The sequence below is a fragment of the Dromiciops gliroides genome, chromosome 3 (genome assembly GCF_019393635.1).
Source record: "Dromiciops gliroides isolate mDroGli1 chromosome 3, mDroGli1.pri, whole genome shotgun sequence".
Classification (NCBI taxonomy): domain Eukaryota; kingdom Metazoa; phylum Chordata; class Mammalia; order Microbiotheria; family Microbiotheriidae; genus Dromiciops; species Dromiciops gliroides.
In genome coordinates this window covers 120,120,731-120,136,882 of record NC_057863.1, presented here as the reverse complement: position 1 = coordinate 120,136,882, position 16,152 = coordinate 120,120,731, and the positions used below count along the sequence as shown (strand labels likewise).

At 33.6% G+C, this 16,152-nt stretch overlaps 1 protein-coding gene across 3 annotated transcripts in view; it reads left to right on the top strand.

Moving 5' to 3' along the window:
* DACH1 (dachshund family transcription factor 1) overlaps positions 1-15,002 on the top strand; it is a 494,873-nt gene extending 479,871 nt beyond the window's left edge. For all 3 annotated transcript variants that reach the window (XM_043998547.1, XM_043998546.1, XM_043998545.1), the window contains one exon: positions 12,960-15,002. In XM_043998547.1, coding sequence (XP_043854482.1) covers positions 12,960-12,997 — 38 coding nt within the window. In that variant the 3' untranslated portion in view covers positions 12,998-15,002. The remainder of the gene's footprint in view (positions 1-12,959) is intronic.
* The last annotated feature ends 1,150 nt before the right edge of the window (positions 15,003-16,152 follow it).

Genomic DNA, 16,152 nt, shown 5'->3' with positions numbered 1-16,152 from the left:
TAAAATGGATATGTTCTAGCATCTCTCTATATGGAACTCAACCTTGACTAAGAGTTCTAGACTACATATCCAATTTTGGGAATCACTGGTTTGTAAATAGGAGTTGAAGCTATGCAAATGTATAGACAACTCTTCCTGAAATGAATTCATTTAAAAGCATTTAAATGGTTTCAGGAATCTGATATGTTCTTTGTATTGAATAAGCATGATTAAAAATAATGCCTAGCACATAGTTGGCACTTAATAAATGTTTACTGATATCATCATCAAAATAATAATAATAAAACCAAAACATATATTTACACCTAAAATGAATAAATTCTCTTTTTTGTCATCCTTATTTGTAATGCATACTTTCAATAGTTTAAGAAAAGTAGGAATAACATAATGTGGTATTTTTTTTCATGGCACTTACAAAGGATGGATTACTCAGCATTGCATCTGGGCTTGAAACTAAGTGTAGTAAAGCCTGGAACAAAAAATTTACAGTGCTAGTTTATGTACATGAAATTAGAATACAGATTGCTAAAAATATACAGTAGTATATTAGATAATTCATATTTTGACTTATTTATTTAGCATCTCTGTTGATTCTGCAGATTCTGCCTATGACAAACTGTCAATGCAACTCTTGCATTAAGAGACATGTATTTTTCATGATATTGTTTCATATGGCAATATGTTGGCTACCAGTACTTTCAAGTAATCAAACTATGTTGAATAGAGTCATAAACTAAAAAGCAACAATAATTTACTTTCATTCTAAGCTTTCTACTCTGTCACATAGATATTTTTTGCAGTCATTGTGGACAATACAGTACAGCATTTAGAATTTGATGAATTGAAAGTAAGAATTACAGTTCTTTAGACTTAGCAGTTAAAAATTGCTTATATAATAATGTGTAGAATTATCACAACAAAGTTGGTATTATACCAAAATTATGCTATTCCTAAACTATATTTTAAGATGTAAGAGCACTGTATTTTTGTGTCTTTTTTTTTTTGAGTGAGCATTGCATTTGAATATAGTTGAATGTCTATTATATGTTACTTTGTTTTAAGAATTCACCCTACCCATGAATACTGAAGCATAGCATTCACTCCAGATAGGTTAGCCTGGGTTTGAGTAGTTCATTCACAAATAGCCAATCATTTAGTTATGCTATGCTATCATGATGTTGAGTGGGGGAAAGAAGAAAGAATTTTTTTCAGAGAATATAAATTAATATTATTTTTGATGTTAGAATAAAGAGATTCTGTCCCAGGGCAACTCTGGATTGAGTCTAAAGAGGGAAGTAATATTACATTAAGGGTTTTTTTTTTTTTTTACTTTTTTGAATCCATATTAATACTTTACTTAGGAAAAATATTTATTATAAAGTGCTCCTTTTTTGACTTGAGCCTAGGATGAGCCACTAGAATCTATAATACCTCAGAAGCCTATACTTAATTCACTATATGGTGATCTAAATGGCAACAGGAGTTAATTTCATTCATGTCACAATTTCTAGTGATGGGAAAATAATGCATTGCTGACAGTAACCATGGCCACAAGCCATTAATTCTAATGGAAATAATGGCCTATGTTACCATAACCCGGTGCAAAATTTCACAACAGGCATGAACTGCACAGATATCAGCAGTGTATTTGTCTAATTTTTCAATAGATGCCCATTTATTATAATATAATTTAAATGTGTAACTATGCTGATTGACTATTTGTTTTTGTGAAGTTATATTAAATAAATGTAGCAACTTCCCCAAATTTGGCAAATAGAAAGAAAAATAATTGGCACTTAAAATAAATCTAGCTTATAACCATGCAAAGAGAAATTAGAACTGGTCAGAACTCTATATTTTTTTTTTGGTGAGGCAATTGGGGTTAAGTGACTTGCCCAGGGTCACACAGCTAGTAAGTGTTAAGTGTCTGAGGTCAGATTTGAACTCAGGTCCTCCTGAATCCAGGGCTGGTGCTCTATCCACTGCAACACCTAGCTGCCCTAGAACTCTCTATTTTTGAAGAAGATATTTATTTTTTAAATGCACAAAATATATTTGATTTACATGTTTGCTGTGGAAGTACATTGTGTTCCTCCCCTAAGCCTTTACCTTCAAAGAAAAATAGAAACAATTACTGGATATCATCAAGTAATTAAGCTATTAGCATTGTGAGATTCTTTTCTCCATAAATGTTGTAAAATGTACTCTGCAATCTCACATTTATGCATTAATTTCCAAACATAGTACCATAAAATCTAAAGGGAACAAAAGAGGTCGTCTGGCTTCTAATGCCCCTTAAGTTCTTTCTAGCTCTCAATATCACCTTTCTAATATCACTGGTATCTAGTCTTCTTAGTCACTTGGGAACAGCATCTTTAACACTTTCAGGGATGCCTTACTAACTGGAAATTCTCACTTTACTGCTGATACTAGTGGTACTCTAGAAAGTTTTTAAAAAATGTTAATGCACCTTCTTGAGCCCCTGGGTTAGAAAAAGGTTGTGACTAAGGATGCTGGTGAGTATTGGATTCATTTGAAGTTTGAAAATGTTTTTGAAAATAAATAAAAATAATAAAACATCAAAAATGTAGAACAAAACAGTAAAACAATAAAAAGTGCATCTGAATTGCAATTAATGTCTGTTACGAAAAAGAAAAACTTGTCATTTTCTAGATTCATATATTGGTTTAATTCAATTCATTTCTATGATATTCTTATAGCACTAAGGAAAGTGAGAAGGGAAAGCACTCTGCTGTTGTGTGGCTTCCAACACTCAGTCCTAGTAGTAGTAAAAATAGAATTTGTTTGTTTCTTTAATTCATAGGGAGTTTTAAAAAAGAACCTTTATATACAATAGTAAGTAATAAATGTGTTTATCACAAACTCTGAATCTGAGTATTGCTGGTCATATAAAGCTCCTGTGAAACTGATCAGCATAAGAATGACACACTGGGCAGCTAGGTGGCAAAGTGCATAAAGCACAGGCCCTGGAATCAGGAGGACCTGAGTTCAAACCCGGCCTTAGTCACATGACACTTACCAGCTGTTTGACCCTTGGCAAGTCACCTAACCCTCATTGCCCCACCCCCCTGCTCCCCCAAAAAGAATGATTCACACTGTGACACAAAAAGAGCCAAATACAATGAGCTGTGCAAGGTCACAAGTTGATTGTTTTTAGGAAAGATTTTATGCTATATATATTTTTTTCCACTAAAATAGAGTTCTTAATTTATTCCTTCCTTCCTTCCTTCCTTCCTTCCTTCCTTCCTTCCTTCCTTCCTTCCTTCCTTCCTTCCTTCCTTCCTTCCTTCCTTCCTTCCTTCCTTCCCTCCCTCTGTCCCTCCCTCCATTTTTTCTTTGTTCTTCCCTTTCCTTCCTCTCTCTCTCCTTCCCTACCTTCCTTCCTTCCTTCCAGTCACTTCAATGAGAAAGAGAGAAATGTCTAGGAGATTTAGGAACAATAATAGTAAACAATTAGTTCTGATTCCTGTAAGTCATCTGAGGAGGCTAAGGATATAGTAAAAACTAAGCTTTAGAAGGAAGATTTTGACAGCTATTTGAAGATTGGACTAGAGCGGGGTGAAACAGGAAGCAAGAGGAACAATTAGGAGGCTGTTGCAAAAAAGTCCAGTTGAAAAATGATAGAGGCCTGAATTACATAGTGGGTATATGAAGGGTTTGGTGATTTTATTTGTAGGACAGCTACCTGACTCCCTGGACTGGCCCTGGAGTCAGGAAGACTCCTCAGTTCAAATCTGGCCTTAAGACACTGACTAGCTGTGTGACCTAGGGTAAGGCATTTTAGCTTGTTTGCCTTAGTTTTCTCATCTGCAAAATGAGCTGGTGAAGGAAATGGCAAACCACTCTAGTATCTTTGCCAAGAAAACCCCAAATGGGATCACAAAAAGTTGGATACAACTGAAATGATTGAACAAAAAGTGCAGTAGTTATACATAAAATATACATGTATTTATGCTATAATTTCTTTATTAACACCAATGTATATAAGTATTGCTGTAATAAAATAAGTAAAACTGTGAAAAAATGAATTCCCTGAAAAATATAGATTTTTTTCACTTAATGCATATAATGAAAATAATCTCCAAATCTATGAAAAACATTGATAACATATTTCATTATGTGTATAATAATTTCAAAATGCACAGCTATACTAATATTTACTTTGCATGACATTTAATTTTAAAATAGAACTGGCATACTTTGATGATTTTTTCTGGATCTGTGACTTCATTTTCTTGTGTATTCTCTTCCCTAATGCAAATAGCAATGCCTTCATGTCTTCTCATCCTATGGAATTCTAAGCCCCAAATTCTCCATAGTAGATCCATCCAATACACCAGAGGATTCCCTTTAATATTTTTAGGGGCTCATTGGTACTAAAGGGCTGGACGCAGAGTGGATGTAGACATCATAGAACCGAGGACATCCTAGAATTATGAGGATGAGGTACTGGAAAAGTCATCAACATATTTATAGTCACAAGAATGATGGGTAGAGATTGGGAAGAAAGAGACACTATGACCCATGTCCTGAGAAAGGAAGAGCATCCTGGATGTTGGGCACTCACTAGGATAGGAATGACTAGGTGGCATAATAATATGATACAACATGGTACAAGCTTCAAATGATTAAATGCTGAGTGGTAATTGCCCAGTAATGTTCACTAACAAGTTATATGTGAACTCCTCTTTCTGGACTGTTGATTATAAATGGGGCAAATGAAGGGACGGCAGGAAGTGTGGTTGCCATCTTAGAGATTTGATGGGGATTTGATGTTCTCAATGGAAAGCTAGCTATTTTTTTTAGCTCGATGATCTATGACTGTATTCTGTCAAACTTTCTCTTCCTCCACTTCTGATGATGAAGGGTTAAATATCATCAGAGTTGAATATCATTAGGTTTAATACCTGATAATTTTTTCAAATTTTTTGACACTTGTTGTAATTGAAAAATTTTCTCTTGCACAGTGCTCACAAATGAGTGATTGAACATGGTCTATACTTTGAAGTAGCCATGATATATCAGACCCGTGTCCAATTTATCACCCACTTAAATTATTTCATGTAATTGAGGTATAAGCATTATTATACTATATGCAAAGTAACAATATTCACCCAATAGAATAATCTTAAACATTAAAACTTTGAGGTATTTTGGAGGGTTGGACTGAGGGAGGAAGGCCCTCAGTAAAATAATGTTTAAAACTTTTAAGATTTTTATTATGTTATTATCTTCTGCATTTTCTGCATTTCATTAAATCCAGAGATGTTGATTTCTTGTCTTTATGAAATAGAGAGATGGATACAATGAATCATTCTCTCTTAAAAGTCTTTCCCAGGGTAAGCAGAGACTTTTTGTCTCAGTTTTGCACTTCGATGGCAGTGACATGTTCTCACTCTAAAAATAAAATTATAGGAACTAAGAAATAATATTTTCTTTAATTAGCTGCTTCCTCTTGAGGTTTTTAGAAGAGAGGCTATGACTTCACTAAGATCCTTCCCATCTGTTCCTATTTGTTTGCTTTTATTTTGACTTCCTCTTATTGGCTTTTCAAACACCACATGGATTGTGTCCATTTGGTTGTCACTCCTTGGTCTTTCTTACTTTGCCCGACTGAGACACCACGTGGAAGGAAGGTTAGAAGTATGCCACACTTCACATTAACCCCTTATTATTGAAATAAATAAACCTCATTCTATCACTTAAAAATTTCTTTGCCTGATGCTTTTTATCAGTGCTGGCCTGGAGATCCTGTGAACAGTCCAACCTGCACAAACAACTGTTCTTTGAAAGCAACCAACTTCATGACATTACAGGTGACTAGGAGTAGGTTTTGAAAAATGAGATGCCATTTTTAATAAAGCAGCTTTATAATGGGAAATGCAATCTATTAAGGCCATTGTATAAACCCCACAAAGGAGACTGATATGGAGTTCTTTGGGGCAATGAAATCCAAGACAGGGGCAGAGTATGAATTTATGTTTGTAATACATTTTCCACTCACATTTCTTTTTCAGGGATCTTTTATATATTTTACACAAAGGAAAGGTTGTGTTCTTTAGAAACATTATTCCAAATAAGTAACCTTAAGTTGTTCCCTTCTGGAAGTTATCTTAGGATGTGATTTTTGCATAGTCCCTTTGGTATCAAACAAATGTTTCTTTTTTTTCTAATGTTTTCAAATTAACTTATTTAGCTATTTATAATTCTAGTTGTCGTGTCCCAGATAAAAGCTCTTGTTCTGTGCTTACCTGTATATAATGATTATTTCCTGTACCTATATATTGTAATATTTGAGAAAAAGTTGAATAGAACATTCTAAGTAATTATGAGTGAGAAGCCAAAATGAAGATACCTAAGGAACACACTCCCTCTATAGTCCCCGTGTCCCCTTAAAATACAAACAAAAGCAAACAACCTTCACCAGCTAGAACACTTATGTATGGTAGGTAAACATAAGTAATATGAACAACACTTTCTAAACTTAAGTAAGTTTTTCTGCCATTTATGCCAGCCAGTTTAGCAATTGAGGGGAAAAATCTGAAATATAGGCTATATATTTTTTCAAAAGCTTTTAATATTTAGAATATAACTTCAAAATTTAAAATACAAAGCTGCAATCTCTTTTAACCATCTATTTTTGAGTATTCCTTTAGTTTAAAACAAAACTCACTCAATATAATAATAATAAAAAATTAGGCAAGTGAAAAACCAAGCATACATAATCTCTTTAGTGATCTAAATTTTTCCCCACATGCTGAATTATAGCTCCAAGCATCAAGTCAAAACTGACTTCTAAACTATTAGGAATTTGTAATTTAAACAGTTTCACTCAACCCCTACTCCCAAATGCTTTTAATTAGAAACGACTTTTTAATTAAGTACTCCCATACACAAAGTTTAACTTGATGATTTTCCTATCATACCAACCTCCGGTAGAAAGCCAAATAATAGTACTGCCAAGGGAACGGGCTGTTCTTATATTTCAGGCATCAGAGACTCTGTTTTATAATTCATGACCTATTCTTATTCCATTAGGGTTACATGGCCTAAAGGATGTCACTGCCACCACGTGGATCACATTGAGTTAGGATTTGCGAGGTGGACAATCTGAACATGGCTTAAGAGATCCAGCTGCCCACTTGCGGCCTCTGAAAGTCAGTGCCAGTGTGCACCCCTTAGTAACTGGTTCAGTTGTTTAGTTATTTATTCTCAACAAATGAGATAGAGGTCAATAAACAGTTCCACTGCCGCTCTGGCTCAGTACAAACAATTTTTCCCCCATGACCAGTGTAAACATAATCAGATTATAAAGCAAAGAAATTGCGTGCGTGTGTGAGTGTGTGTGTGTGTGTGTGTGTGTGTGTGTGTAGTGAGGGGGGGAGGAGAAGAGTGAAAGAAATTTCAGTGAAATGTACACTAAATGAAGTATAGGCCTTAAAATAACAAACAAATAAATAAACCCACAAATAAATAAATAACCCCTCAGACTTACCAGATACAAATAACAGACCTTTGAATTATGATGCCCCCCAGCCATGGAAATGCTCGAGTCATTCCAGTGGCAATTTCTGGGCATGCAACTTGTTTTGACAGTACCTTCATTGTGCCCCCATGACTTCTGTAGCTGTTTGAAGAGTAGGGGAAGGAGAAGGTATTGGATCTGTTATTATATAAAATAAAAACCTGGCACAGTTTGAATTATGGACCTATAATTCCTTCCCAGGGCTTTTGCCACTAGCCTTTCACTCTTGTGGTTTGTCATCAGAACCCTGAGATAGAAGTATAGTGCTATAATTCAGTTGCCTGTTGTTAGCTCTCTGTGTATGTCTATATGATGCTATTTACTATAGGTCCCTGGACCAATATAACTCTTTGAGAAAAATATAAAGCTAGTTAAAGCTTCTTTTCTTTCTAAAGCCATTGAAGTTTTCCAGGAACATGTTTCTATATAGCTGAGGAAATAGTAGGGCAAAATTGCTTTTAATGTTTGATTTGGTACAAAGGACCAGAAACAGTCCTTTTTTTCTACCCACAACATTCCTTTTACAAGATTAAGGCAGATAGGATTCAACTACAGAAAACCTCTGAGGCCTAAGTATAACTTAATTATGAAGGTTCCTTAACTATACCAACTGTGGCAGGTGGGCTCTGTTTATAGCTGACATCTTTAATGCTTGATACATTTGTCCATCTGTTAGACACATTAGTCAAACAAGTTAATATATGACATATCTGTATTAAAAAGGACCTGATAACTGTATCAGATATGGAATTCATATTAAGTATTACAATAACTTCAAAATGTTTTTTGTTTATGAGCCAGTTAGGATGTATATATATATTTTAAAAACTTTATTCTTGTTATCTATTTAATATCATTATAGAAGTAGGTTTGTTTTGTTTTAGCTGAATTTTTAAGAAATTCCAAATAGAATGCCAAGTATCTAAATACTTTATTTGGTTTTCTCTTCTAGATGCTTAACAATTGAGGGAAGGACAGAATTAAAAGAAAACTAATACCACAAATAATGTGTATATAACATATAGTTAATAGGATAATATAGCCTCAAATCAGTTTCTGACTACATTAATGTTGGGGTGAAGGAAATTTGTATTTATTAATACAACATCAAGATCATTTATTTGTGCAAATAAATCCTACATAGCATCTATTGGAAGTTCTAATTTTTTATATACTTACTGTCTTATTTTACATGTGTATGAAATCCAAGCAGATTTCATATTTTAGCCAATGAAAAATAAAGTCATCACTCTGTGTTACCTGTATTCTTTTGGCTTTCAAATGCATACTTAATGAATTACTTTTTATGTGTTCATTGCTTTTTCCTTAGATTTGCTCAACCATTGCAGATGCTTCATGCATCACAGAAGAATAAAAAGTCTTTTTACAAAAGGCCTTGCTTAATTTCTTTTTTCCTCTCTCTTCAGTGCACAGGTGATACAAAGAGCAACAGAGACCACCGATTTGGTTCCATGAACAAGCTTTTACTATATATCTCTATAGACAGTGGGAAAACTCTGTTTTTAAAATGATCTGAATCTGGGGAGAGATGGAAAGACTGAAAAAATTACATATAAAAGGAAAACAAATATAGTGATTTTTAAAGACACTGATCAAGATGAAGAAAATAGAATTAATGGGTGAAAGATAGAAATAGATAAACAGAATTTCTGAGTGATTGGTCAGTCAAGGCAGACACATAAGGACAACTTAGGCCATTGCCTGAATAATAGCAAACTCTGGTCCACAATTAATGTGAGAATGGGTATAAATGTTTTTAAAGGGGAAGCCAGATTCTAGGTTTTTACATGTGATCCAAACCATAGTGATGAGCTTCCTCAGTAGTGCTAGAGATCTGTGATTTCATTGGTGTGACTTCCTTCTAGACCAGTGTAGTCACAACTATGCCACACTTTAGTAATTGCTCCTTCGTAGATGGCTGTGGCCCCCCAAATCATTACTTGTGATTCCTTTCAGCTTGGTAGCATTTGCCAGATTTTGTGCTCTTTTAGAATAGGCTTTTAGAAGCCAAAATCAACTCCATGCTGCAGTGAAATATTTGAATAGAGCTTTAGTAAAAATTGTACCATAGTTATTTTTAATTAATGCTTACTCAAGATGGGCCTTGTGTTTGTACAGTATCCTAGTAATTATGGGTGGGCCATAATCATTGTTGAATAAAGTGACACACTAAAGACAGTATAATAAAGATTAAAAAGCATATTAAATTTCCCTCTTGGACTGATTAGTGAGCTCCCTCTGATTTTTTTTAAACTGTCTCTTTTTAATAATATGTTTTTCCATGCTATGTTTTCAGTCAAATAATACAATTTGGTCCTAAATTTTTACCCTGTGTTACTATTACTGTCTGCATATTGCATTCAATGTCTTATGCAATAAGTATAATTTCTTTTGAAAGTCAGTTGATTTCCATTGAAGGGCAGTAGCCCTATTGCATGGTTGGGGAAAACAAAACAAAAGAAAAAATAACTGAACTTTTTTGTGCCTGTTTTCCACTTTTGTAATTGGGCTTTTATGTTTGACATAATTTTAAGACATCAGGGCTTTTAGAAATAATTGAGTGCAAGTTAGGTAAATTCTTATCATTATAACTAAATGTGATGGCTATAATACAGAGAGATAATATTACATAGTGGGAAGAGAGCTGGTCTCAGATTTGGGAAGACTTGAGTTCAAATCTTTTCTCTGACACGTACATGACTAGAATACCTTGAGTGAATTATTTAATTTCTCAGTTTGCTCTAACAAAATATTGAAGAGTACAACTTGCCTAGTAGGTGTGTTGATAGAAAGAGTTTCTTTATTAGAAGTTTCTTATCACAGTAAGATCATAGATCTGGTCCATAATTGCCTTTTACTGAATTTACTTAAGGTCAGTTGGGTTTAATAAATATTAATTGAATGGAATTGATTTGGAATATTAACCAGCCAACATTTGTTGAGCTCCTATATTCATATGACATTATGCTGTACATTGTGAAGGATATAAAAAAAAAAACAAACCCAAAACACATGATCTCTGTCTTTAAGGAGCTTTCAATCTAATAATTTGCCAAAAAAACTTTTAAAATATTAAAAAGACAGAACAATTGCTTGGATTCTATCAATGAAAGAATCTTTGATTTAATTATTATCTATTTCTCTAGTGTGACTCTGATATATACACTAATTCCAGAAAATAAAAGAGCATTAAAATCATAAATATGGTTTAAATAATTATTTTACACTAAATTGATTTATGGTTTGATTAATCAATTTAATCAGTTGTTATTGCATTATTTAGCAACAACCCTACATGGGTTATATGGGTAATGGTATCAGAGTTCATACTCTCCTTTGTTTATTTTTTATTTTTATTTTTTTATTTTGTGGGGTAGTGAGGGCTAAGTGACTCGCCCAGGGTCACACAGCTAGTACATGTCAAGTGTCTGTGGCTGGATTTGAACTTAGGTCCTCCTGAATCCAGGGCCAGTGCTTTATCCACTGCACCACCTAGCTGCCCCCTCATACTCTCCTTTGTAATATTTTAGACCCAGCAATTTACAAGTCATTCCATAATTTATTAATGCACTTACATTAATATTACTAAGGTTCCTATAGTTCTCATTTCCTATTTCTTCTATGGGTTGTAGAAAAAGTTCATTTTTGAAATGTTTAATATTTTGTAGGTACTAAACTAGGATGTCATTTATTATTTCATTATTCTATAATAAATTGTTCCTATTTCTGTATGTGAAGTTTTGGATATGTCCTTACCTTTAGGGCTAACATTAATAGGATTAGAAAGGGTTATGTTTACACTCTTCTTAAACCTCATGGATCTTGAGTCAAGAAACCTGTAGGAGGCATCATTATGTAATTGAAAGAACACTGAAATAGGTGACCAGGGGTCTGGTTTAGACCTCTCCATTAATTAGCTATGTGCCCTTTGACAAGTTAATTAATCTCTTTAGACTTCCCTTTCCTCTCTTATAAAGTGAGGGAGTTAGACTAGATGAGCTCTTATCTTACTTTAACTCCCTTTTTTTGTTTGTTTGCAGATGTTTATTTACTTTTTGTGATTTGGTAATAATATGCATCTTTTTTTTTCCCAAATGAGCTAGTTTTCCTGACCTTCTAGGGGAATTTGCACTCTACATTGTATGAAAGGATGTTTCCCTGCCATATACACATATCTTTCTTCACCCAGCTTTCTTTGCTTCTTAGAGAATGTGTATGCTTGATCTGAGAAAAGCAATGCTACCATAGAGGCAGAGATCTTATAACTGGCCATAAATTAGAATACTCTTGTAGACACGTTTAAGAAATATACTTTAAAGTATAATGGGCAAAGTTTATATATATATATATATATATATATGCATATATATTTGTATATATATACATATGCATATATATGCATATATATTTGTATATATACATATAAACACACACACATACACATAAACATATACACACATAAACACATGCACATATTTGTGTAAACCTAAGAGAAAGCCTAGTGGTGTTCAGGATTTCCCTGTGGATCCTACCTTTGGCCTTATGGAAGGTATGGAAGAGGTATTTTTTTTCTTCTCCTATAAAATTACTGGAAGATTTCTCCCTACACAATCATGAATTTCATGCACTCCTGATTTATGTCTTGAAAATAGTTTAATTGTCTAATTTTATACAAATAATTTTGGTTTTGTCACAACATGGCATAGGACAGTTTTACTATTTATAAAATATTTTAAAATGTGCCCAGGGAAGTAGATTTTTGTATTCTCAAGTTTTCTGTGTCTTTTCAAAGGACAGGCTTCCTTCACTGTTCATCTGTTTCTCAACTGAGTGTTAAAAAGTGAAGGATGTGCTTGGATCTTAACAGAATAATTGTTTGGGTAATCTTTCTTTTAGAGAAAAAAGGTATAGTTCACTGATACTGATGAAATAAGCTAACTAGCATTCATAGAAAATGCCTATGCACATTCTATGGTATGTTTAATAATGCTTCTGAAGTGTTAGGTGGGAACTATATCTTTAATGATAGAGATTTCTCTGAGTACATGCAGGAAGAATTTGGTTCTGCAAGCAAAAAAGGAATAGTTGCCATTCAACAGCAATCAATGAATATACACAAGAAGATAGTTTTCTTTGTATTTTGGAATTGGTACAAAGTCAGCAAATACTATAAATTTATGGGTACTAGAAGACATCCTTTTTCATCTTACAAACCACATGTAATTGTTGGTCTCTTTTCAAGGATATGTAAAAGATGTTAAATCACTGATATATAAAAGATTGAGTCAAAGCATGAACTTTTCACTAGACTAGATGGATTGTGAATTTGTCTGTGCTTCTTCCCTGAGTACGTGCTTTAAGGATTTTTTTTTTCTTTTTTGTTTGCTTTTAGATGGACGCCTTTATTTGAAAACTACTGTCATGTACTGAATCTTTCCCATTGAAGAAGCCTGTTCTATGTGGAAGAACTTTGCAGTAAGACATTCACCACTGGGAAATACATAGAAAACAAAATGCTTTCACAAGGGATTTCCTCATCTTTGTGTATCAATGTTCTTCAAAAGTTTAAAGCATTCTACCGAAATTTCCTTCGTTGTTTCTCACTTGTGGCTCGAGCTAGAGACCCTGAGAATATTTGTAAATGTGCAAGTATCCTTCTTACACTTAATTACTGCAACTTTGCTGCTGGACACTTGTATACAGAGTCACAGGCAGGCCCAAACAAGGCCTAGCATTGTTTTTTAATGGAATGAAAACATTGTACTCCTCTGACAATTCTGTATTTGAGCACATCAAAAGAACCTTCCAGCAGTGACCTCCCAAACTTACAGACTGTTGTGTCCTCCAGAAACCAGCCAGACCATTCTGAAATGAACCTGTAAGGGGGCACAAGAGGATAATTAAAAATAAACAAATAAATAAAATACATAAATTAAGAATACCATTCTGTTACACTGAGTTCCAACCTTACTAATTGGGAGTTTTCTCCTGAAGAATTTTTTTTCACATATTTCCCAAGAGACTAATATACATGGATGCTAAGTAACAGCTAAGTAAAATTTTCTGTAAGTAAAAAGAAACACCAAACTGTTTTATTCTTCTCAAGGCCTCTTTTCCTGAAAATAATAGGTAGGGTATTAATTTCTCATTCTCAACTGGTAGGGGTTAATTGGGGGGAGGGAGATTTTACTTCTTATTCAAACTGTTGGTCACATGTACAGTATATAAACACAAACCACACAAGGAAGGTATTATGTATGCAGTAGAATACTAGAGTTTAGGAAAATGAAATTTTAGAAAATATGTTTTGTCACCCTGTTGGTCAGAAAGACACCATTCTAGTTTTAACGCATGCAGGCATGTAAATATTTGTCCTGGAGTCACAGTATTAATGAATGAGATCTTAAACATCTGGTGACATCAGAACTCTATGTCAGCCACTTTGATTTGTAAATTGAACCCTGGTTAGTGCCCTCAACAGCACTTTGGAGAATGGATTGTGGCTGAGTGGCAAGTCAAAACACCAGAAATATTTTTATATGTTAATGTCATATTACGTTAATGTTAACTGAAAAACAAAACCTAACAAACACTTGATGTATCGGTCCAATACCACGTAGCGCGGAGTGATAAAATTGAAGTCTGTTGTGCTGCCCAACCTCATCCTGGGGAAAGGTAGTTATGTGTCCTTTTCACTGTCTTTCTGAAAGCTACAGTATGTGTTTTCACTTTTGTGCAGATAACTGGAAATAAGCTGCAACACAGTGCTTCTAGCATAATTAAGTTAGAGTTCTCTTGGTTTTTGCATAATTTGGGGTTACCCCTTTAAAGACTGATTTTCATGAATCAGCACTGTTACTATACTTTAGTGATTTTGCTTTCCTTATCTTATAGTTCTATGGTCATCAAAAATTATTTATTACATGAAAACATATCAAAAATAATGTCTAAAATACCTAACATTTTTTGAAATATAGTTCAATTGGATATTAAAATTATTTGATCAAAAAAATTCTAGTGTTTTATAAATTCCACCACTGAGCTCTTATAATTTTTAGGTCTTCCTTGCAATATTGGTACACATTTATTTCATGTGGCCCATCACCAATCCACTTCAGTCTTTTTTTTTCCATTTTTTTTAAGGCAAAAAAAAAAAAGAGTTGTATATACAAGCTCACATTTTAGCTTGCTTAAGAACAGGAGCAATATGTTTTCATTTAAAATATCGTTACTAAATTCTCTGTAGGAAATTTGTTTTCTAAGCATGTTTGTTCCATCATCCTTCCTGTCCTCTCTGTTGCCTGAGCATGATACCCTATACTCTAGGTTTATTTTGTTTTCATATACAGTCTTTAAAGGGTAACAGTTTCAGAATCAGATGGACTTGTGGCAAGCTTTCGAATCATAGATATTTGGAAAGAGAAAAAAAAAAAGCCTACAGCTGAAAATATGTAGTAGCATCTGGCATTCCTCTGCTCCTTGCATAGAGTTACCTGTAAGTAGGTTTACTAGTTTTTAAATATATGCTTTCCACACCTTTGAGAATGCCTCAGTGTTTGGTTTGACATCAATGGAAATGTTCACAAGGATCAAGGGGGAAAAAAAGCTATCAGTTATATGTTAGGAAAGAAGCTTACTAACATGGTGTAAATATTACAATTCATGAAATGTTACCGTAAGTTAAGGGGTTTTTTTTTGTCCCTCTTTAGTTATACAGGTTTGTTTGTTTGTTTGTTTGTTTTGCATAGATGATGAATAAAATTGTGCTCATGTTATTGTTTATATGCTTTTGTAATCTTAAAGATATTAATGTCTAGTTGTTCTATATTATAACCACATTTGCGCTCTATGCAAGCCCTTGGAACAGAACATACTCATCTTCATGTAGGACCTATGAAAATTGTCTATTTTTATCTATATATTTAAAGTTTTCTAAAAATGATAAAAGGTTATTACGAATTTTGTTGTACAAAATCTGTACAAAAATCTGTTTTTACATCATAATGCAAGAATTGGAAATTTTTCTATGGTAGCCTAGTTATTTGAGCCTGGTTTCGATGTGAGAACCACGTTTACTGTTATTGTATTTAATTTTCTTTTTCTTTTCAACAATCTGCTAATAAAACTGTCTGAAATCTCTCCGTGACTTTATTTACTGTTCATCTTTATTAAATTTTGTGAAATGTATAACATTGGAAGAATATTTACTTTCTAATGGGAGGCATCTAAAAACAACATAAGTCAGCTCTTTGCAATGTGCAGGGAACAATGCTCAATGATTTTATTTAACATGCAACTGCTTCTATCTCTAATATGAATTACTGTGGTGAAAAACATCATAAAAGCACACTCTGTGGTTATTGTTTAACAAGCAGATTTTCCATATTTCGTTTCTTGCCAGCTAAGCAAACTGCCCACATCTACATGATTTATTTATGTACATTTCTCAGTTTATGAAGCTGTTGTTTGTACCTTTTTCCTTTATATTCTGATATTCCCAGGATTCTTATTTCACAAAGCTTTATGCTGAATAATGTAAAGTGGACATGTTGATGGAACAAAACATATTATTCACATATTATAAG